General features: G+C 38.4%; 1 protein-coding gene across 1 annotated transcript in view; it reads left to right on the plus strand.

The window, feature by feature from the left end:
* Positions 1–6,742: 6,742 nt before the first annotated feature.
* The window catches only part of LOC135463361 (sialin-like), a 37,703-nt gene continuing 18,669 nt past the window's right edge, over positions 6,743–25,776 (plus strand). The window contains exons 1-3 of the mRNA XM_064740620.1: positions 6,743–6,757; positions 7,037–7,261; positions 10,001–10,062. Coding sequence (XP_064596690.1) covers positions 6,743–6,757; positions 7,037–7,261; positions 10,001–10,062 — 302 coding nt within the window. The remainder of the gene's footprint in view (positions 6,758–7,036; positions 7,262–10,000; positions 10,063–25,776) is intronic.

Raw genomic sequence — 25,776 nt, forward strand, 5'->3', positions numbered from 1 at the left:
AAAACGAGCATCACCTCTCAGGAAAACGAGCATCGCATCTCAGGAAAACGATCATACCATCTCAGGACAACGACCATCGCCTCTCTGGAAAACGACAATCTATCAGGAAAACGACCGTCTGTCAGGAAAATGAGCATCTCCTCTCAGCATGCCCCCATAGGACATCGGGCCTTGTTGCGTATGACCATTTGCCAACTATCACACTATCGTTGTTGCTTTGGTTTTATCTCCATGGTGCGATGTTTTATAAAGTATCTCACAAAAAACTAGCATTGCCTTCGATGAAAAAGAGACTTTTCTCTACATCTGTGCAAAGAAAAAAAAGGTGTCGTCTCTCATGACTGAGCTTCGGTTCTGATGAAAATTAAATCCTTTAAACTGAATACTGATCTTCCCACCGACAACGACTGAGTGAATTACGTAATCTGATTTATTCTTATTGCCGGAAGTTAACTATCTGTGTGCCTTTATGTCTGTCTTGTCTGTCCTCCTGTTTGCCAGAAACTTTGGCAGAAAAGTTGTATAGGGATTTGATGAATTAGTTTGGCCTTTGGCTGAGTACCAATTCATTAAAAGCGAAGAAAACAATGAACTGAAGTATATATACTAAATGAAAGACCATTAGATCTGCTCGGAAAAACAGCTCCTGTTGACTTTATGTCGAATCGAGTGGTAAAAACGTCATGTGAGATCACTGGTCCTAATATGGCCAAAAAAGGCCACGGTGGAATCCAAAGTTTCAAATGCATCAATCGAACTACTTTTCTCGACATTGTTTAGTGATCTTTCATCCGACATGTACTTCATGTTAGTGTTCTTATTCTTCACAAGTTGACAAAAAGGACATACCGGTACATGCGGAGTGCTTTCCCTTTGTTTGTAGTTCGGTGAATTTCTAAATTTAGCTCAGACCTTTGGCTTTCTTAGTGCCTTCAGGTTAAATTTTAGCAAGTCGCATTATTTACAGCTTACAAAAAAAAAATCCAAATTCGCCACCGGAGATCCACTGGATGTGTTATTTTATGCTTTTAACGATTCATTTTTATTTTTGGCAGATGACATTTTTTGTCCATTCGGTGATATGAACGAGAATTGTTCCACGATCGAGCGTCGATTATGTTATAATAATAACGACACGTGCTGTAAGACGTGTGGAGACTGGAGAGACGATTCTCATCCGGGTAAGACAAATAAATACTGTTATAGAAACTATCGTAAGCATGTAGTGTTTATTTATTTATTTATTTGTTTATTTATTTATTTGTTGCTTAACCCAATAATCAAGAAATTTTCACTTGAGTCGCCAATCAGTTTCACGTGTGAAGAAACCGGGGTGCCTGGCATAAACAACCGACGTTCCTTTATGCATTATTTTTTGGCGTCAAACACCAATCAAATAAATAAATAAACCCACAGACATAATCCAGACGGCGTTATGCCTATTTTAACCTCGGGCCATACTTCAGCATTGTTTCTCAAATTTTGGATGGATTTTTTCCTACAGGTTGCGAATTTGGAGACAGAGCTCCAGCTGACAACTGTATTCACGTCGTCACCAACCGACATGACTGTTACAACACCAGCGTGAAGGCAGCCTGTTGCGCCACATGCAACACTCTAAGTAACCCTTCTCAGCCAGGTGAGCAGGCAGACCTTCTCACTTACGACCGGAGAGGAAGCTAGCGTAAACTTTACTTGAACTCACAGCGACCGCATTGTTGGGAGGCTGCTGGGTCATTGCGCCGCGCTGGCACGCCCTACAACCTCGGCCACATAGGCGAATTGCAGTTAAACTGCAAAACTGATATATTTTACTCTCATTTCCAATAATATAAGCGTCATGTCCGACATTCGTATACCACTCGTAGTCCGTGAAGGGTGGTCCAAGTCGATAATCGCAAGATCCATTTCCAAAACAAAGTTTAATACTAGCTCCCAAAGACAAAGGTTTGTAAGAAATTATACAAATAGGAAATAAAGCCGGTAAGAGAGAAGCGGTCATCAGTTTTCAATGATGCCGGGCAGACAGTTGATATTCCAGGCATGAAATCTATTTTAAACTTCAAATTCATAGTCCATGAATGAGTTCCAGGTCAAATTATAATTGCAGAAGGTATCTCAGTCGCGCTTTGTTTGCAATTGTTCATAAAGGCATCATGCAGATGCAATAAGCATGGCTGCCTTTACGGCCCCTAGCCCCGGGCTAAGTGGTATTAGATACAGTTCGAATTTCACGTGCGCGATTTATCGCATAACCATAAACTCTTTTTGAAACTTATTTTAATAATTTTTATTTTGGTATTATAAATATAGTTACGTGATATATTTCAGTTTTGGCGGTGTTCCTTTTTTTTAAGACTGTGAATACGGGGACAGAGTGGAAGGCTGCACTGCATTTCACTGCGAGATCTCGGATTTAACGAGACGAAGGTGTTGTGAGACATGCTGGAATTTTACTCCTAAAACAACTACAAAAATAACGACTACAACAACGCGGGCAACAACATCAAAAAGGACTACAACTACAACAACAACAACGACAACAACAACCCCGATACCAACAACAAAAATAGCAAAAACAACGACGCTGACGACGAAGGCCACAACATCAAAGCCACAGCCCAAAACAACAAAACTGGAGCCAACAACAACCACGCAAAGGCCAACAATGAAGACAACAGCGACAACTCTAAAAACAACAATAAAATCAACAACGACCTCGACAACAAAAAGAACAACAGCAACTCCTCAGCTGACAACGAAGCAAACAAATCCAACCATAAGAACAACATCGACTCCAAAAATCACGACAACAAGATCAGTGCCGTCAGTAAAAGTACTGACAACAACACCCAAATCCACGGCGAAAAGTTCAGTAACGTCGCTGAAGCCGATAACAAAAATAACATCCGGAGCATCCCCGCAGGCCACAACAAACCGGCCATCATCAACACCACCGACATCCCAGCAAACAGGCTTTAAAACTGGTAAGACCGTTTGTTTGCAGTAGACACGTTAATTTTTTTTAAAAACCATTCCTCAAGTACACCGGCCCGGCTAGTACAGTTGGTAGACCGTCCGCATTGGGAGCGGTAGATTCAGGGTCAATCCTGGGTCGAGTCACACCTAAGATTTTAAAAGGGGGGAAGTTGTAACTTCCTCTCGTGGCGTTCGGCATGAAGGGGATAGTGCAACGACTGGTTGACCCGTATTAGTATAATGGCTCGGGCTAGGCGCCTTACTTTCCTTCGGTAAGTTCTTTCAGTGAAGCAGCACTAGAAAAAAGAGCGCTGGAGATCTGTCCTGTAACAAGGAGGCACATTGCATGCACTCTAAAGATTCCTTCGTCGTCATATGATTGAAAAAGTACGACGTTAAGCCCCAATCCCTCAGTCACTCACGCCTCAAGAATATTTCAATTTTACTATGGTGGTGATTATTATGTGTGGAGGAAACCGAAGTGCCCGTTGAAAACAACCGATGTTTTGGTACTCTACTGATGAAATATTATGTATAAATCGTTAAATATCCGGTAGTATGCGGGGAGTTCTGGCAGCAACCTGCAGATGGTCATGGGTTTTCCCAGAGCTCTGCCTGGCTTCCTCTCAGTATAATGCTGACCGTCATCGTATAAGAGGAATATTGTTGTGTAGGGAGTAAAACGCCAGTCAAATAAATAACTAATTCTACCCTGCTGTTAGTTGTGGGTCGTGTGGAAATGTACATATTAAATAGATAGAGGATATTGTACAGTGAAGGTTGAATACCGTAAATGTTGTTCGAATGAGAGGTGGAAAATTCTACCTTTCACGAGAACAATATTTATGGTATTCAACCTTCACTGTGCAATATTCTATTTATTATTGATATCCTGACATTTTCTCTACATGTATATAAATGCGTATCAGTTTATCTGTTGCATCAGTGAAAAAATAAGCATCTTCGTCGTATTTCTGATTCTATTCATACGCGCTGCAATTTCGTTCACGTCCGCGGTCACAAAATCTTTTTACAGTTTTAAACGCTGTCTTTAAGTAATTATACATTCTACAAAGGTGCTTAATGCTCATGCAATATAGGTATTTACGTAAATTAAGCACATAAAAAATTTAAATTGTTTTTTGGAGAACTATATATTGCGCGGAAGTGCACGGCCTTGTGATGCGGTCCACGAAGGGTCAACATCTCCAGCAGTGTAATAGCAAAATGTAATAACAAAAGTGATATCTAACTAGTGAAGATATTATTTTTATCAGTGAAGGAAATATTGTGATTTTACTGATGTATAAATAATAAAGATGACCTTTCAACAACATCAAGTGTGCCACACAACCACACCGGCCGGTACGAGTAATATGATTTCATACTGTTGACAAATAGAAGAACTTGAGTTTGTTTACTTTGTTTGTTAGATTGAGTTGTATACTTCAGTTTCTTAGATTTGTTTTATAATTTATATAAAGGTGATCTATCCGAATTTCCTTCAGTGATAAAAGTGCTATTTCGCACAGTTTACAGATATGGCTTTTGTTTTTACATTTGTGATATTTTACACCTAGACGTCACGTCGTGAAAAAAGAAACATTTGTTTAAATCTGAACTCAGCGGTATGACGTCATAATACATGTGCTATAAACTTTTACATTCCTGCGTCATAGAACAATGACACACGACATCATACATACACAGCTTTGAAATATCTAGGTCAGGTGCAATTCCTTTCGTTGACTTGTCTAAAATAAGCCACCTCTGTGGAGGGAGGCAAAAAGAATGACAATATGAAATATGTCATTTCTGCACGATTTTCTTCGTTGGTGGGAAGGGGGGGGGGCGGTTAGAATAGACTTTCACACCTTCCTCTTGGTCTTTGTTGTGTAACCTGATATCGCTGAACCTCGGTACGAAACAAGGTTCAGCGGTATCGGGTTACACAACAAACACCGCTGCGGCGGTGTTAAACCTTTAAATATAAAACGTAGAAGGTATACTGTCGGGACTGAGGGGTAAACTGTGTAGTAACAAAGATTTTGGGATACTTAGGGTAAATGAAAAGTTAAACAAAGACCTAAGCTATTCACTTGAAGTACACGTGTCGCGCTTACTCATTTCAGTAACAGAATACACGGGTTTCCGGACCACATCGGCAGTGCTGCAGTCCATTTTTTATGCTGCATAATACAAGTTGTATTGTACATGTTGCATGTTGTATTCTGCATGTTGCATTATGCCGCGTGCTTCATGTTTATGCTTCATGTTTGGAGCTGCATATTGTATTCTGAATGTTACATCTTGCATGTTGTATGATGCATGTTGTATGCTGAATGTTACATGTTGCATGTTGTATGATGCATGTTGTATGCTGAATGTTGTATGCTGAATGTTACATGTTGCATGTTGTATGCTGTGTGCTGTGTGCTGTATGCTGAATGTTACATGTTGCATGTTGTATGCTGTGTGCTGTATGCTGAATCTTACCTGTTGCATGTTGTATGCTGTATGCTGCATGTTGCACATACCTCATTAAAAGCAACCGAGTATCTAGTTCCTGACAATTTATTTTGGTGAGTCACAATTTCTCTACAAATATTTATTTAACTGTATGCTGTGTGCTGTATGCTGAATGTTACATGTTGCATGTTACATGCTGTGTGCTGCATGTTGTATGTTACATGTTGCATTTTGTATGCTGCATGCATGTTACATGTATGCTGGGTGTTGTATTGTGAATGTTACATGTTGCATGTTGTATGCTGTATGCTGAAAGTAATTGGTGTCAGAAACAATCAGTGCATTGTGCCATATATATTTTAAAATGGGCCGATAGCTTCACAGAGTTAGACTAGTGCTTTATACACATGGATTATTTTTAGTTTTATATCTTTATGGAATCGTGGCACATGTATTTTATTTATTTCATACTTGACGAACATTTATATTTCCTGCAGAATATGCTATTGGAGCTGGCGTTGGCGCTGTCGTCCTGGCAGGAGTTGTCGCCCTTGTTACATGTATCGCCTGTAGGAGAAAGAAAGCTAAAACACAACGTGACCGGAAGGTACAGTATGATGATCTCATTTTTGTGAAGATGCCATCCACGGCACCCCATCCCACGCTCACCCCCCTTGTCATTCTGACATGCGGGTATTTCGTACAAAATGTTATTGCTTATTAGCTGAAATGGGTCCGCTGGTACCATTTCTGATTATTCAAGTCGCTTGCTTGCCCCAGTCAATCGTACAGGAGTCAGGCCCCTATCAGATATAAGACCCCTGACTGTAACTTTGTACATCCTGTGGTACTTTTTGTTTTTCAGGCTTCAGATGCCTTCCATTCGTTACCACAAATAATCACTGTAAGTATTGCGTACTATAAATAAGCAAAGTAACTCCGAGGAATTTCCTTTTTGAAGATCTCAATATTTTCGACTTCAATGAAGACGTACTCAGGAGAATTGTGACAAGTAAAGAACGTTTTAGCTATATATACATGTAGTAAGTTGTATTGACGTATACGTTGCACTCTTACTATAACAACACAATAAATGTATATTACCAGGCTCATCTTTTTGTTAGTTGATAATGTTTTCTGGGAGTTCAATTCCTACCTTGAACAGAGACTTTAAAGACTCACCCATTCTCATTGTTTCTGGGGCCTTGGTGACAATAAACGATGAACGACGCTTGTTAGGCTATTTGCCCAGTCGAACGTTCGTTTGTAAGCCCAGAACTTGTCTTTAGCCAATATGACGTGTGTAGATGTAAGTCACAAACTACAGAAAATGTCGGAATCTGCGATAGCTGTCCAATGGATTATGCTCCATTTAAGGACGTGCTTAGCGTCTGTGGAAAAAAACATTTTCTTGCTGTAGCTAATGGCTTTTGCGTTCGTGTGTTTACAAACTCTGGGGCTGTATCAGGGCTTTTTTTCACAAGGATATATAAGAAACGTCTGTGTATCATAAGTGTTTATATGTTAATTCTTTTTTTAATAATAATTGCTGTTTGTTTGAATTTTATGTTTATCCCTTTTTTTGCAGGAACACGACGGGGCTAACATTAAAATCCACGGACTGTCTCCTGATACTTACAAGGAATTGGGGATTCAAGGTCGTGTCAACATCACCCCAAGACCTTCCCCAAGACATTCCCCAAGACCTTCTCCCGGAATTTCCCCTACAAGTTCCCCAAGACCTTCACCAAAAAGTTCCCCAGGAATTCTTCCAAATAGAGCACACGGTGGGAACGTTTGCTCACGATTCACCGTATGTTAATCAAAGGAATTTAGAAACGTCAGCTGCACGCTCTTGTTAATGGGAACGCGTATGACATCAAAGGTTACAAGTACGATCCTGGCAGCAAAGACAACGCCTACCGCAACACAGGCCACTCCTATGACAACCGAGGCCACGCCCATCCAACTAATTAACGGCTTTCTTCAAGTTCCGGACAGGCCATTCTGATTGGACAAAATTCCGCAAAGATTTAATTTTATACTAAGTGCGCTTTATATTTCTACAGCATACGTTTCCATGGTAGTTAAGGGCAAACTTAGCTAAGTGAGCTTCATGAAACCGGCTCCAGCTCCACTTGATTTATAATCTTAGTATACTATAGTCTGGAATCTAACATGTTCATCACTTCCACGTACCTCAGCCTCATGACGAAAGTAACTAACTAAATTTGTACCGGTATGTATTGTTAGAGTAGCTTATTTTTGTATTTATTTTTCTTATTACTCCCTTGCACTTTTTTTTTTTCTTTAGGCCTCCTGCCACATTATCCCCTCTTGTAGTGCATATTTCAAGGAGCCACGTTCACCTTTACGCCAATACAACTAGATCCACTAGTATACTCTTGTGAATAAACCAAGCGGTTCCGCATGAATTATTTCGTCGTGGGTATGTTAATTATTTACTTATAAATTGCATGCCGCAAACCGATTATGTAAATCCATGACGCCTTTATATGTTTATTATTTATACGATTCTTTCAAAATTCTTTCAATAACTGAAATTTATGGGCGTGTAGCAGGCTACGACATAGATCCAAACATCTAAATGATATACATACAGAAAGTAAATAAAACACCATTCTGTTTTTAACATGTTTTTGTTTTAGTGTCAGTATTCTAACAAGCGTCTAGTGAAATTGGTAAAAGTCTAATATGTTGTGATATTTTTTAGCTCTGTAAGTATTAATTTGCTTGCTAAAAGCTATCTCTGTGTTCCCTTTTGATTGTTAGGGTCGCAGCTTGAATAAATATCACTATTAAAATAATTGTCCATACTACATTTGCTATAATATCCGAACTGACAAATTGTAACTCGTTTGATTTAGAATGACTATGGTATTTCTATATTATAGTTCAAGTCCAGCCCATGCTGGCTCCCCTGTCCGGGCGTACGTGGGAAGATCATTCAGCAACCTGCGGATGGTCGTATATTTTCCCCCGAGCTCTGCCCGTTTTCCTCCCACCATAATGCTGGCCGCCGTCGTATAAGTGAAATATTTTTGAGTACGGCATAAAACACCATTCAAATAAATAAATAAATATATTATAGCTCTCCCAGAGGATGGCTGTGGATGATACAGTTTACCTGAAGCACTCCACCGAACGAAATGCTGCCTCGAAGTCGGGAAGCTTCGGATCATGCCTGGGTCGAGTCGTACCAAAAAATTGTTTGACAGCATTCAGAGGTCAGAGCGAGGAAACAGGACTGGTTGGCCAGGTGTCCGTATAATGTGACCTGATAGGGTGTCATGTATGATGTCTTCAGCTTGAATCGTCACTGGCGGCTGCATTTTGGCGGCATGAACTCGCCCTGCCACAAGAAGACGCCTTACACATCTAATGATTCCTCGTTGTCTTATGACTGAAAAATTTTAAGTACGACGTGAAACCCCATATATACATACATACATACATACACACACACATACATACATACATACGTACATACCTACCTACCTACCTACCTACCTACCTACCTACCTACCTACATACATACATACATACATACATACATACATACATACTTATAAATTATGTGAATTATTAACTTCCTTAGATTCGTTTTAACGCATGAATGATATAGGATAAAAACTGTTGGAGCTTGGCTGTTAAAATGTGTTTGTGGAGTGATATGCAAATATGATATTAAATCCTCAATGAACAGACGTTTTTAAAAAATGGGGCTCCCAAGTTTGACCAAAGGCTAATTTAATTACTAACGTGCGTTTTTGCCGGGGCTACTGCCTGGTTTCCTCCCACCATAATGCTGGCCCGCCCGTCGTATAAGTGAAATATTCTTGAGTAAGGCTTAAAACACCAATCAAATAAATAAATAAATAATAATTTAATTACGGATTCAAGTGCGCTCAGGGGCTTCATGCTGTGGTCTATGATTTGTATATTCTTCGATCAGGATTAATGTATATACATCTAATCCCTTAGCGATGATATCAGAGCAGAAATACCTAAACCTTTAGATCGTATATGTACATGTAGATATATGTATACTTGGGGCTTCACGTCATACTTAACCATTGTTCAATCGTATGATGATGAGGATTCATTAGATGTGTGTACATAGACTGTTTCCTTGGGGTGTGAGTGAAGAAATACCATCTTTAAAGTCTTTGGTATGAACCTTCCTTGTTTTTTACGGTGAGAGGAAAGCGGACAGAGCCAGGGGAATACCCACGACCATCTGCAGGTTGCTGACAGACCTTCCAACTAACGGCCGGAGAGGAAGCCAGCATGAGCTGGACTTGAACTCACAACGGCCGCATTGGTGAGAGGCTCCTGGGTAACGGAGTCCCATTATCATTTTAAAAGTTTATCGTATAAGCCTACATGCTTGGATCCCAGGTCTCCCGACTTCAAAGTGGTCCACTTTGCATCTTTTATGAATGTGTTTGGGGTTTCACGTCGTACGTCTATAATATGATAACGAGAAGTCATTAGGTGTGTGCACATATATTGTGTCTTTATGTGGCAGGATGAGAGCAAAAATACCATTTCTGAAGTCTTTGGTATAAGCCTTCTCGGGTTTGATTCCAGGTATCCCGACTTCGAAGCGGCCCACAGTGCACCTTCTTTAAACAGGGGAAAGGCCGCCGACTGTCATAAATGCGACTGCACATCGTCAGATATTTGATAAACCTCCTGACTTAAAGCCAGAGTCATTGACCATCAGACCTGCACACTTTGGCCAGACACCTGCACATTTTGACAACTATACCTGCACACTTTGACAAACAAACCAGTGCACTTTGACTAAAACACTTGCACACTTTGACTAACACATTTGCACACGTTGACTAACACACTTCAACACCGTGGCCAACACTGGCGCACTTCACTAACAAACCTGCACACTCTCACTAACACTCCTGTTCACTTTGAGCAACACAATTGCATTCTTTCACTAACACACCTATAGACTTTGACTATCACACTGGCACACTTAGACTAGCACACATCTGCACACTTTAAATGATACATCCGATACTGACAAATGTTAAAAACCCACGAAATGACACGGATATATTATCTTATAGGAAGCAAATTTTCCTATGAGCTACAGGCAGATATATCATTCAATCCACGCAATTTCAGCCATGACCTGCAGTAAAAGTAATACACGGTCACACTTTTTCACCTAACCAGTGAGTTTACTTTTTATAAAATGTTCTTGGAGCCACTCTGTGTCAATATCGGAAAATATTCGTCATCGAGAATGGCCGGCCAGGAACGTGGTCACCATGAATGTTACTGCCACATGTGAAGCATACATTGTAGTACTCAAAATGCGCGCAACGGAGCACTATACAACTAAGCATTTTCCTTGAATTGTATACACTGTAATTAAAAGGACAACAGCGAAGGTCAAGTTTTTAATACGACCATTTAATTGTAGTCTTAATCTAAATGAGCAAAACCAGAGCAGAGGCGGCATTGTTATAGACGTACAGCATAGAGAACAAAACCAGAGCAGCGACGACAGCGTGACAGACGTACAGCATAGAAAGAAAACCCAGAGCAGCGACAGCATTGTGATAGACGAATAGTACAGAGAGTAAAACCAGAGCAGCGACGACAGTGTGCTAGAGGGCAAATGACCTGCCTTATGACCTACTGTAGTACGCCTACTGAAACGTTCTACATGCCGTAATTCCTTAGCTAGAGTCGCTTGGTTGGATAAACTAACATTGTGCATCGGACTGTGACGGCAGTGTGACAATTGACAATTGGTCACACACAGGAAGTGAATTCATCGTGAATTTCATGTTGAAATCTTACACTTAAGTAAATAAAATTCAGCGTCTGTACTTTTCTATTGTGCGAAGTCACAATAACAAAAACGCTTAGTTGTAGTGAGCAATGCACTTCTTAAACATCTGTTAAGTTTTTTCACGCATTAGCAGTTTCATCTCTCAAATGAGATGATTCAAGCGTAAAGATGAACAAACTTCAGTAATGATTAATTCCGCCTAACCGGTAAGTATGTACTTTACAAGCATCAATGTTTTCACGTTTATTTTGTATTTAAAGAAGAAGAAAAAATAAAAACGATGCCAAAATCAAATGAAAGAGCGTCAAAACTTATCCGCAAATATCTGCCAAAAAAAAATTTTGTTTTTCGATTTTTTGGCAGGAGAATAGGATATTTGAAAATGTTTTTATGTTGAAGGTATTTGGGACCACCTTTTGGTGTTGATCGTCGTTACATAGTAATGCTGGTTTAGCGTATATGTAATAAGGATGTGATGCCTGTCTAATGAATTTATCTGAATTTCAATCTGATGTTTATATCCAAACAAATGCATTTAATCTGTATTGTAATGATATTTATAAATAGCTTAAAAATACATATATGATCAAAACCCAAATGGAACACATTTGTTACCTTAAAAGATCAAATACTAGTGCAAATATGTTAATTAAAAATGTGTAACACCATCATTTATAACATTATTACACAAAGACTATATATATAGAAAGGTGGTCTCAAATACCCTTCAAACAAAACTTATTTTTCACTTTAAAGATTAATTGTAAAAAATATTGAAGACGACATTTACAACTAACTTTTTGCACACTTTCATCATAACTTTGTGTAGTGTTCATGTTTTCTCCACCTTTACATGCAAAAGTGGTTCTAAGTGCGATTGCATACAACATGCCAGTATTCGCATTGTTCTAATATGATTGCATGTATTAAATGTGATGAAAACCCAACATTTTGAGTAAATATAAACCAGGGACATCTAAATTTATTATATTGCAAGTAGTATCACTGCATTATATGAACTGTCATTCAAGAACACGCAATTGAGCAATCAGAAGCTGTGTCGTTGCAAACAGGTCAACCGGATGACCCACTCATTGGTTACAAATGTTCATTGTTTCTGTGACGTCAATTGCTTTCACCGGAAACGGAATGAGAGGTAAAATTATCACGAGAAGGGGTAGTGAGACAACGAATGTGTCAGAAGATCCATCCATTGTGTTCGGATTCGATCGCTAATGTGTGTGACCAATTGTCAACTGTCACACTGCCGTCACAGTCCGATGCACAATGTTAGACCCCATTTTGTTCACACTCATTTTCGGAACTTTTAACTCAACCCATTCTAAAAAAAAATAACCTGTCAAACTTAAATATGTTGTCTGAATGACGCTAGAATGTGTTCTGTTATTGTGGCACTCTGTTCTGTTAATATAGCAAACATATTCTATTAAATCAACTACAAGATTAAGTTAGACCTACAGAATATATTGTGTTGAATATGACAGTTTTTTGTTATATTATATTTAAAGATGTACAGTATAGAGAGTAAAATCAGAGCAGCAAAGGCATTGTAATGCCTGACACAATAACAGAATACATTCGAGCATCACTCAAGCATCAGACTTTCTGTTAAAACTAACAGATTATTTTTAGTTTGTATTAACAAAAAAAGATTAGTAAGCTGGGAAACAGATCTCCTGTGACCTTACAGCTGTCCCCTCAAGCGACTTAAAAACTGACAGGACATGTACAAGGTCAGCGAAACGTCCGAGCAAGGATGAGTGTCTTAACATGCAGGCGGTGATATAAAACACTACGAGATGAAACTGAAAGATGAAGACAGCCACAGTCCGATAGTTTGGCAAATCTCTCACCAATGCGGTCGCTGTGAGTTCAAGTCCAGCTGATGCTGGCTTCCTCTCCGGCCGAACGTGGGAAGGTCAGTCAGCAACCTGCAGATGTTCGTGGGTTTCCACCGGGCTCTGCCCTGTTTCCTCCCAAAATAATACTAGCCGCCGTCGTATAAGTGAAATATTCTTGAGTACGGCGTAAAAAACCAATCAAACAAGTAAATAAATAAATAGTTTGGAAAACGGTTACACGAAATGGGCGAAGTACAGCGTATACTATCAGTTAAACTTAGTTATTGTTTTTTCTTCTAACTGTTCACACAGATTTTTCAATGTCAGCAGTTTATACACACCCTAGCACAATTGCTTACGCAGAATTAGGTAAAATAAAAAAAATCTGTGATGTTCATTGCAATTTGTTATACATCACTGGTTTAAAATTACTCTACCTTGCCCACTCTAAATCATTATATTTGCTAGCCCAACAGTGCTCTTGGTGTAAGTTACTTTTTCTTTCACTTTACAGATGCATAGGACATATTTATGGTCCGCTGTGACAATAATGCCATTTTGATGATGTCTGTTACCTGTATTTGTTCTCGCTTGCTAATTTTAACAGAAATAAATTGTGCACTGAACTGATTTGTTTTGGGTAGTCATTTTTGTAGTTTTAAAAATGCCATATCATGTTTTTTTCTCGTTATAAAATGTATAAATTCATGTGTCTGTGGAAACTGACGAGTGGAACGTGAAATGTTCACTCGACCAAGAACAATTAACATAAATGAGACACAATTTTGTGTTTGCCAATGTTTTTATCAGGGTTTGTGACTATGTAAACACTCTTCATATGTATTTTGCTTCTCTAGACGTTGTACTTTTTCGTGCTCATTATCTCGGAAAATACGCGTCGACGAGAGCTATGAGAAACCCGAGATGGACAAGGGGTCAACCTTAGATGGATATTAAATCCATGTTGATTGACCTATAATCCTTTTTTATCATCATCGTCATCAGTATTTTCGTCATCATCATCATCAGTGTCGTTGTCTTTGATATTGCTATTATATGAAATCTCAAATTTCAAAATTTCAAAACAGTGACGAGTATCAACATTTAAGTCAAAGATGACAAATTCTCGATATTCTGTTTATTGGTCTTAGCTGGTTTTCTTTACCTGCGTTAACACCTGACAGAAAAGGCAGCACTGTAGCAACTAGGTCTCGATGAAGTATCACATATTAAGATTGAAAATCAAAACTTTTCACATTTGGGATGTTGCATTAGCGACATATCGCTATCCATTGAAAGTAAATCGCGCGCACTGAAAAAATCCAAAGCGCCGCCATTTAACAATTTAACTAATCACGGGCGAAATTTAAAACATCGAAACCTTTCCCGTTGACGCAATATTTCGGTTTAATAGTGGGATTAAACCGAACAGATCTCGGAGGGAAAAAAAGTAATGTGATGTCAGAGTTCCAAGATACTGTCAGTATGACTCGTAAAGCCCACTGTACATTTTAAATGTCGGAATTCCACAGTAAATTGGCATGTCTGGTGGTTTTCCCCATACACCCATAACACCGATCGTCGTCCGTAGAAGTAGCAAAACGTTAAACAACAATCAATCAACCAATCATTGAATGAATGATTGATGACAAAATTATGTCATCCGTGAACTGTCTGACTTTAAAAACATATTATACCATCAGTGTCACCAGCCAGCCTCACCTCTGCACTAAGACAGAGACTGGTTCACAGGGCACAAACCGCTTTACGCACAGTTTCTTAATTTTTTAAAAGTACAAAAGGGGCCTCCGTGTCTCAATCGGTTAGCGCGCTAGCGCAGCGTAATGACCCAGGAGCCTCTCACCAATGCGGTCGCTATGAGTTCAAGTCCAACTTATGCTGGCTTTCTCTCCGGTCGTAAGTGAGAAGGTCTTCCAGCAACCTGCGGATGAGCGTGGGTTTCCCCCGGGCTCTGCCCGGTTTCCGCCCGCTATAATAATGGCCGCCGTCGTATAAGTGAAATATTCTTGAGTACGGCGTAAAACACCAATCAAATAAATAAATAAATAAATAAAAGTACAAAAAAGCTTCTCAGTATTCTCTTTGGGGGTAAAACAAGGTTTTAAACCACAGTTTTCCCAGCGGCCAGTTCAGAAATTAAGTAGTCTGCTGTGGTGACGTCAACGGTATAAATCTGAATACTGATTTTCCCCAGTTGCCTTGCGTCTTTTCACCATCATTGAAAACTGTTCGTGTTGTTTTCGTACTTTATATACTTTCTTCGTTACGGTGGTTTGTGTTATACGTCGTTACGGGAATTGGCCTGCTGTCATTGACCTGTTTCGACGCACAGATTGTAGTCCGAAAACAGTTTTTTGTTCTCATTTTTTTACATGTCTTTCTGCATTTTGCTTAAAACCATACTCTTCGCTTTACAATACATTTTCATGTATCTTTTGTTCGACGGACTTTTATAAGACATGGATTTATCAAGGAAATTTTTATAACGTTTTATCCAAAGAGATTAACATTTAATGAACTTTGAGGCGTTTTTAGTTCATTTACGGGCACTCTGTATTGCAGTAAAATCTTATGGGCGAGGTCATTTCATCGAGATGTTTAATCGCTAAATACCTTTATTGCTCAACTTGCCGCAAGGTGTATATATGTGTTCCCTTGTGGCTGATAATATCACTTAGACATGTTTATAATTAATTGTCAAGATATGATAGTTCGTGGTCCACAAAAGTACTTAATTAAATTCACCCTTGGTCAAGCTTGGACTGGTCAGTAAGTCTCTGTATCACGGTTTGCCGTCTATAAATATGTAAAAACAACATCTTTGCACGTCACTTCACAGAAAACTGGTTCACAATCAAAACTGGAGCGATGTTTGTCCTTGAGCCATGCACATGGCCTAAGACAAACTATAGCTGTCCAGACACATGCAGCGTCACATAACCTTGAACATTAAGCATAAACTGGTTCACAATCAAACAGCGAGTAATCTTTCCCCTTAAGGGCAAAGAACACACAAGCATGAAGTACTTGTCAGATGAAAATACATTAAATATTGCCTGGGAAAATAGTTTGATTTTTTTTAGAATATTTTTCGACCTTGTGAAATGGATTTAAAAAGTTTGGATTCTGCTGTGGCCTTTTCTAGTCATTTTGGGACCAGTGATGTCACTTCAGCTCTTTACCACTGGACACACATAGTCTGCCGTATTTCATCATTCAAAATGCATCTTTATTTAGGTCTATGAATGCATGCAACAAATGGACCTTGAAACGAACAATTATAAACCGAGAATATTGCTGTGACGTCACTGATACCCTCTTGGTCCCAGCGGACCACCATAGATTTCTGTGTTTTAAATGCATTTTTGTCGGTTAGAAAAATGGTAAAAAATAAATCAATCTATTTTCCTGGACAGTGTTTTAATGGTCTTTCATTTGATAAATACTTTAATTTGGTGTTTTCTTTGCCTTTAAGCATGGGCATGGGCGTAAAAGATCATGTTCGTCCGGATACAAGACATATATCTTCAATTAAGCTTACCATAAGGTTGTTAACCGCAAATGATTTTATTTTTAATATTACGAAGAGTAATGAACAGGCTTAGAATGTGGATAGCAACTACTTCTCAGAATGTAAGGTTCTTGCCTTCTGGGCAACCATAGATTATTGACGTAGCTTTATTAGGTAACAGATAGAGATCCCCTTGGTGTTCATTGGGCAATACATTTCAGTATATTTACTGTAATTTATATCTTTTTAAAAAATGTTTTATACATTGGTCGATTTGGACCTAATCAACGGAACCTCCGATGTATTATTCAATACAAAATTTACCAGCTTTACTAGACAGAGATTCCCTTTGTGTTCATTGGGCAATACATTTCAGTATATTTACTATAATTTATATCTTTTAGAAAAAAATTATAATACGTTGGTGGATTTGGACCTAATCAACGGAACCTGCGATGTATTATTTAATACAAAATTTACTAGCTTTACTAGGAACTGTACATCTTTGTCCTTTTCACAGCCGTTTTTTGGGCTTAGGTCTAAAAATTTAATCTTCCTTACAAAACAAAAATATTTGAACATTCTTGGACGCTCGAAGCTCAAATTGCGCTACCACAGCATAGAATCAGCGGTTCAAATTTTCTCCATTTGATCAGTGTATTTGAGACTTTTATATGGATTACATTTAAATGCTAAAGCCTGAAATCACTTGATCCAACCGTGTCTGTGGTAATCGCCGACGAACGTCATGGACAAAATCGAAGTTGTGCGTTTGCCAAAACCTTTACGTCAACAGGTTTGGCATGTATTTAGGTGACGATTTTTTTCCTGCCGACATCCGATTTTCTTTATTTATCTACCTGGTCTCTGTAATGGGCTTTATCTGGATATTTGGCTCATACATTCGTTACCTGGATATTCGCTTCATTCAAGAGTTTTGTTTAAAGTGGACGTGTTTCCTCCTGAAATTTGCTTAAGGTGGACATGTGCTTCATAATGAGATTTGCTTAAGGTGGACATGTGCTTCATAATGACATTTCCTTAAAGTTAATATGTGCTTCATACCGAGATTTGCTTAAGGTGGACATGAGTTTCATACCGAGATTTGCTTAAGGTGGACATGTGCTTCATAATGAGATTTCCTTAAAGTTAATATGTGCTTCATACCGAGATTTGCTTAAGGTGGACATGTGCTTCATACCGAGATTTGCTTAAGGAGGACATGTGCTTCATACCGAGATTTGCTTAAGATGGACATGTGCTTCATACCGAGATTTGCTTAAGGTGGACATGTGCTTCATACCGAGATTTGCTTAAGGAGGACATGTGCTTCATACCGAGATTTGCTTAAGGTGGACATGTGCTTCATAATGAGATTTCCTTAAAATTAATATGTGCTTCATACCGAGATTTGCTTAAGGTGGACATGTGTTTCATACCAAGATTTGCTTAAGGTGGACATGTGCTTCATAATGAGATTTCCTTAAAGTTAATATGTGCTTCATACCGAGATTTGCTTAAGGTGGACATGTGCTTCATAATGAGATTTCCTTAAAGTTAATATGTGCTTCATACCGAGATTTGCTTAAGGAGGACATGTGCTTCATACCGAGATTTGCTTAAGGTGGACATGTGCTTCATACCGAGATTTCCTTAAAGTTAATATGTGCTTCATACCGAGATTTGCTTAAGGAGGACATGTGCTTCATACCGAGATTTGCTTAAGGTGGACATGTGCTTCATAATGAGATTTCCTTAAAGTTAAAATGTGCTTCATACCGAGATTTGCTTAAGGTGGACATGTGCTTCATACCGAGATTTGCTTAAGGAGGACATGTGCTTCATACCGAGATTTGCTTAAGGAGGACATGTGCTTCATTCCGAGATTTGCTTAAGGTGGACATGTGCTTCATAATGACATTTCCTTAAAGTTAATATGTGCTTCATACCGAGATTTGCTTAAGGTAGACATGTGCTTCATACCGAGATTTGCTTAAGGAGGACATGTGCTTCATACCGAGATTTGCTTAAGGTGGACATGTGCTTCATACCGAGATTTGCTTAAGGTGGACATGTGCTTCATACCGAGATTTGCTTAAGGTGGACATGTGCTTCATAATGAGATTTCCTTAAAGTTAATATGTGCTTCATACCGAGATTTGCTTAAGGTGGACATGTGCTTCATACCGAAATTTGCTTAAGGAGGACATGTGCTTCATACCGAGATTTGCTTAAGGTGGACATGTGCTTCATAATGAGATTTGCTTAAGGTGGACATGTGCTTCATAATGACATTTCCTTAAAGTTAATATGTGCTTCATACCGAGATTTGCTTAAGGTGGACATGTGTTTCATACCGAGATTTGCTTAAGGTGGACATGTGCTTCATAATGAGATTTCCTTAAAGTTAATATGTGCTTCATACCGAGATTTGCTTAAGGTGGACATGTGCTTCATACCGAGATTTGCTTAAGGTGGACATGTGCTTCATACCGAGATTTGCTTAAGATGGACATGTGCTTCATACCGAGATTTGCTTAAGGTGGACATGTGCTTCATACCGAGATTTGCTTAAGGAGGACATGTGCTTCATACCGAGATTTGCTTAAGGTGGACATGTGCTTCATAATGAGATTTCCTTAAAATTAATATGTGCTTCATACCGAGATTTGCTTAAGGTGGACATGTGTTTCATACCAAGATTTGCTTAAGGTGGACATGTGCTTCATAATGACATTTCCTTAAAGTTAATATGTGCTTCATACCGAGATTTGCTTAAGGTGGACATGTGCTTCATAATGAGATTTCCTTAAAGTTAATATGTGCTTCATACCGAGATTTGCTTAAGGAGGACATGTGCTTCATACCGAGATTTGCTTAAGGTGGACATGTGCTTCATACCGAGATTTCCTTAAAGTTAATATGTGCTTCATACCGAGATTTGCTTAAGGAGGACATGTGCTTCATACCGAGATTTGCTTAAGGTGGACATGTGCTTCATAATGAGATTTCCTTAAAGTTAAAATGTGCTTCATACCGAGATTTGCTTAAGGTGGACATGTGCTTCATACCGAGATTTGCTTAAGGAGGACATGTGCTTCATACCGAGATTTGCTTAAGGAGGACATGTGCTTCATTCCGAGATTTGCTTAAGGTGGACATGTGCTTCATAATGACATTTCCTTAAAGTTAATATGTGCTTCATACCGAGATTTGCTTAAGGTAGACATGTGCTTCATACCGAGATTTGCTTAAGGAGGACATGTGCTTCATACCGAGATTTGCTTAAGGTGGACATGTGCTTCATACCGAGATTTGCTTAAGGTGGACATGTGCTTCATACCGAGATTTGCTTAAGGTGGACATGTGCTTCATAATGAGATTTCCTTAAAGTTAATATGTGCTTCATACCGAGATTTGCTTAAGGTGGACATGTGCTTCATACCGAGATTTGCTTAAGGAGGACATGTGCTTCATACCGAGATTTGCTTAAGGTGGACATGTGCTTCATACCGAGATTTGCTTAAGGTGGACATGTGCTTCATACCGAGATTTGCTTAAGGTGGACATGTGCTTCATAATGACATTTCCTTAAAGTTAATATGTGCTTCATACCGAGATTTGCTTAAGGTGGACATGTGCTTCATACCGAGATTTGCTTAAGGTGGACATGTGCTTCATAATGACATTTCCTTAAAGTTAATATGTGCTTCATACCGAGATTTGCTTAAGGTGGACATGTGCTTCATACCGAGATTTGCTTAAGGTGGACATGTGCTTCATACCGAGATTTGCTTAAGGTGGACATGTGCTTCATAATGACATTTCCTTAAGGTGGACATGTGCTTCATGATGACATTTCCTTAAAGTTATCCAAAATATCCTTAAAGTCAACATGTTTTGAAGACAGTAGTCTTGTGGACAAGTTTTAAATAAAGTTTGCTGTAAAGTGGTGACGCAACAAATGATTTATTTATTTATTTATGTATTTATTTATTTTTTGATTGGTGTTTACGCCGTACTCAAGAATGTTTCATTTAAATGTTGGTGAGGAAAGTGAGTAGAGCTGCAGGTTTCGGGCAGACCTTCTCACGTAACCTGACAGCATTGATGAGAGGCTCTTGGGTACTGTGCTGCGCCAGTACACTAACCACTCTGCCACAGAGGCCCCAAAACGACATGGAGGATTGAGTAATTCCAGTGAAACCTGCATTTTATAAAAACAATCATGACGTTCATGATGACAAAGCAAATATTTGCAGTAATACATTCCTGTCCCAGTTTTCTCCAAAGCACTTGTCACCGAAGCCATCTCGGCCATATCTTCGTGGACACGGTCATTAAACCAAGCCTACGTCAAGAAAAGATTTTTTCCTAAACTAATTAAACAAACCATGTACATGTATGAACGGCTGACACAGACAGATTGTCTTAGTACTGGAAGCGTATCGGCGTGACAAAGTCTTCTTTGTGAATTGTTGAACGCGGTAGGTTTCTATGTATTTTTTGATATTCCATCTGCAACAATCGTTGTACTAAATTTAGTATACTTATTATTATACTTCTTCTTCTTCTTCTTCTTCTTCTTCTTATTATTATTATTATTATTATTATTATTATTATTATTATTATTATTATTATTATCTAATATATTCTATTATATTGGTCAGATTGCATGTAATATTTATAAATTATATGTCCGATTATTTCCTGACAATGTTTCCTACATATTAAACGGTGACTTAATTATTAAATTAATTATTTAATTCATTTTATGAAAGCAGTTTAGATGTTTCTTTCCGCGTTGTGTAAGTAATCAACGGGACGGTATTAAATCTAATGTATTCTAATGCATGCGCTATAATAAGCATTTTGGGGAAGCGTCTTCAATTTTTTTCATCCATTACTTCAAATAAAATATGAACTTTTTTAAATTATTATTTATTTTTTTGATCGAATACAAAGGAAACCCTATCTGAGATTGGGAAATAAATAAACAAAACCCTTTGGTAAAAACTTATTTCTGGCTTTGCAATCTGGTAAAATTTATTCTCAAAACAATACGTGCCTGACTGAAATAATTTCTTTTCTATATATCACTATAAATGGATTCCCCGTTGGAATTTTATGCAAATCGATGCCTCATCGAAACTATCTCGCATGTAGCATTTGTTAGATCATGTGTGTTTTGTAAAAACTTCAGTCTAAGTCACAAGTTCTTACTGCCAAAACGTGTGTGTCAAGGTTATTGCATTAAACGTCGTCAGTCTAAATGTCTTAAGTTTTTACAATGAGCATAACTCTTGAGTAAGTAAAGTAGACAGAACTCTTGAGGAAGTAAAGTAGACAGAACTCTTGAGTAAATAAAGTAGACAGAACTCTTGAGTAAGTAAAGTAGACAGAACTCTTGAGTAAGTAAAGTAGACAGAACTCTTGAGGAAATAAAGTAGACAGAACTCTTGAGTAAATAAAGTACACAGAACTCTTGAGTAAATAAAGTAGACAGAACTCTTGAGTAAGTAAAGTACACAGAACTCTTGAGGAAGTAAAATAGACAGAGCTCTTGAGTAAGTAAAGTAGACAGAACTCTTGAGTAAGTAAAGTACACAGAACTCTTGAGTAAGTAAAGTAGACAGAACTCTTGAGTAAGTAAAGTAGACAGAACTCTTGAGGAAGTAGAGTAGACAGAACTCTTGAGTAAATAAAGTAGACAGAACTCTTGAGTAAGTAAAATAGACAGAACTCTTGAGTAAGTAAAGTAGACAGAACTCTTGAGTAAATAAAGTACACAGAACTCTTGAGTAAGTAAAGTAGACAGAACTCTTGAGTAAGTAAAATAGACAGAACTCTTGAGGAAGTAAAGTAGACAGAACTCTTGAGTAAGTAAAGTAGACAGAACTCTTGAGGAAGTAAAGTAGACAGAACTCTTGAGTAAATAAAGTACACAGAACTCTTGAGTAAGTAAAGTAGACAGAACTCTTGAGTAAGTAAAGTAGACAGAACTCTTGAGGAAGTAAAATAGACAGAGCTCTTGAGTAAGTAAAGTAGACAGAACTCTTGAGTAAGTAAAGTACACAGAACTCTTGAGTAAGTAAAGTAGACAGAACTCTTGAGGAAGTAAAATAGACAGAGCTCTTGAGTAAGTAAAGTAGACAGAACTCTTGAGTAAATAAAGTAGACAGAACTCTTGAGTAAGTAAAGTAGACAGAACTCTTGAGTAAGTAAAGTAGACAGAACTCTTGAGTAAGTAAAGTAGACAGAACTCTTGAGTAAGTAAAGTAGACAGAACTCTTGAGTAAGTAAAGTAGACAGAACTCTTGAGTAGTAAAATAGACAGAACTCTTGAGGAAGTAAAGTAGACAGAACTCTTGAGTAAGTAAAGTAGACAGAACTCTTGAGTAAGTAAAGTAGACAGAACTCTTGAGGAAGTAGAGTAGACAGAACTCTTGAGTAAGTAGAGTAGACAGAACTCTTGAGTAAGTAAAGTACACAGAACTCTTGAGGAAGTAAAGTAGACAGAACTCTTGAGGAAGTAAAGTAGACAGAACTCTTGAGTAAATAAAGTAGACAGAACTCTTGAGTAAGTAAAGTAGACAGAACTCTTAAGTAAGTAAAGTAGACAGAACTCTTGAGTAAGTAAAGTAGACAGAACTCTTTGAGTAAGTAGAATGTCCAGAATCTCTGGCACCCTGGTTCATGATTGTGTCCAAGTCCGCTTAACCCGGAAGAGGGACTGTATATTCTTCGTGTTGAATCTGATCGCCACGTTGGATATATGAGCACTTGTAGACAAAGTGCAACTGAGATACGTATTTTGTTTTCGACAACTGATATTTTGGTATAGTACACGATTTGAATACTGATTTCACTCAGTCGCCAAGAACATACCTTGCGTCTTTCCAACTGCATTGAAACTGTTGACTGCTTCTCGCTGCATGATTCCGTCCTATTTACGTACTTACTATACTTTCTTAGTTCTTTGGTAGGTTGTGGTAAACGTCGTTTTTGGGAACTGACCTCGCGATTATTGACCCTGAACTTCCACCTTGGTTGACGGCTGGTGTACGAATGTCTATTTAGACGCATAGATTCAACGAGCGTAAGACCGCACACACGGTGAAACGAGCCTCGATGACCGCTTACTGTCATCAAGGCCTCATTAGCAGTGCATGAGAGAGGGGTCATCTACTCTTGTAAGTATACCGGTATGTCATATATAGGAGCATAAAAAAGCAGAACAATAAAAAATAAACATGCGGCACACATACATGCAGACAAGGAGTACATAGTTTTAAAAATACACAGCTACAAGTACTACGCATAGAAAAACACACGCAGAGTACACAAATGGGGAAACCAGTAAGAGAGAAAATAGACCTTCAGGGTACCACGTATAACTCCAATAAGATGAATTCGTCCGTTTATTTCATGGTTTAATAATGGGGGTTTGTGGCCGAGGTGATTGTCAGCACCATAAATACGGTCGCTTTGAGTTCAAGTCCAGCCAATGCTGGCTTTTTCTCCAATTGTACGTGGAAAGATCTACCAGCCACCCGCGACTGATCGTGGGTTTCCTTTGGGCTCTGTAGGGTTTTCCTCCTACCATAATGCTAGTCACCGTCGTATAAGTGAAGTACTCTTAATTGAGTATGGCGTAAAACAATAATCAAATAAATGAATAAATATTTCTTTAGGGTGTTATATACCCATTCCGAACCATGCCAACAAAAATTTAATACCATATATATGGAGATGCCGTTTATTGGTTATACAGTGTAATATAAATAACTATAAAAAATGCTTAACAATGAAGTATATGTCACAAGTTGATCTTCCTCCTATTGTAATTTCGACTTATTATCACGACGTTTTTATTGTCAAGACATCTTACATAGTCTATTTCTTAACAATTGTATAATTTCCAAATGGTCGTGGGTTTCCTCCAGGCTTTGTCCGGTTTCCTCCCACTAGAATGCTTTCCGGCGTCGTGTAAGTGAAATATTCCTGAGTACAATGTAAAACACCAATGAGATAAATATATATATATATCTTCTATTTTGCTGAAAGTTTTTAATTTATAAATTTCTAAAGACTCCTCCAGTGTGAACAGATGAGAAACAGTATTCGCGTTCAGCAATCCCATTCTTGTTGTTAACCGGAAGTTGCGAACGCGGCACACAAAACATGGAGAGGGAGTCAAAGACAAGGGAGGACATTACGGACGGCAAGAAAAGTATGTTGTTTTTCTTTTTGTTCCTATAGCCTTCTAATCTCTCCTCCTCCACCCCTCCACCGCCCACCCACCCACATATCAGAAAGGAAACTCATGGGCGGCACACGGTAGTGACACCGTATGTTGAGATGAAAGTCCACATGTGGTCTGAACCTCTTTCTAAGGTTCTGGTTCCGCTGCTCAAAACTGTTTAAGAATTAATATTAGATTTAACTTAAGGCCAAGTCTTCAATTTTATACTTAGTCTAAAATTAATTTGCGAAACAGTATACTAAATATGAACTAAATCTGTTGTTGTTATGATTTGGCTTTTCACAACTGTATTGGCTACTGAGTTTGGCTAAGGTTTAAGAAAAAAGTGATATGAGTTAATATCAGTATATAACATGGTTGAAAATGACAGCGTCTTAAATTAATTATTTAACTTTACCATTGTGTTTCCTTTAATTTGCTGTTAACACCTTGCTCTTTTCATCCTGTACAAATTTGGTGTTTATCTCTGCTAAAGGAATTATTAGGTGATTTGTTTTCGAATATCTCTGTTAAAGAAGTAAATTCGAGTTTCGTTTTGGTCAATCTCTGTTTACGGAAACTCCCAGATGTGTTGGTTTTTTTATCTCTTTCGGTGTACAGAAATATTCCGTTGTTTTGGACTCTTTTGCTCACAGGTAGTCCCGAGGTCTTGTTTTGGTTCATTTATGTTTATAGACGCCCGCTTGGGTTTCATTTTTGTCTCTTTCTGTTTACAGCATTTCGCGAGCGTTTTGTTTTTGTCTATTCCTGTGTACAGAAATCCCCAGGGGGCCTCCGTGGCTCAGTCGGTTAGCGCGCTAGCGCAGCGTAATGACCCAGG

The sequence above is a fragment of the Liolophura sinensis genome, chromosome 3 (genome assembly GCF_032854445.1).
Source record: "Liolophura sinensis isolate JHLJ2023 chromosome 3, CUHK_Ljap_v2, whole genome shotgun sequence".
NCBI lineage: Eukaryota > Metazoa > Mollusca > Polyplacophora > Chitonida > Chitonidae > Liolophura > Liolophura sinensis.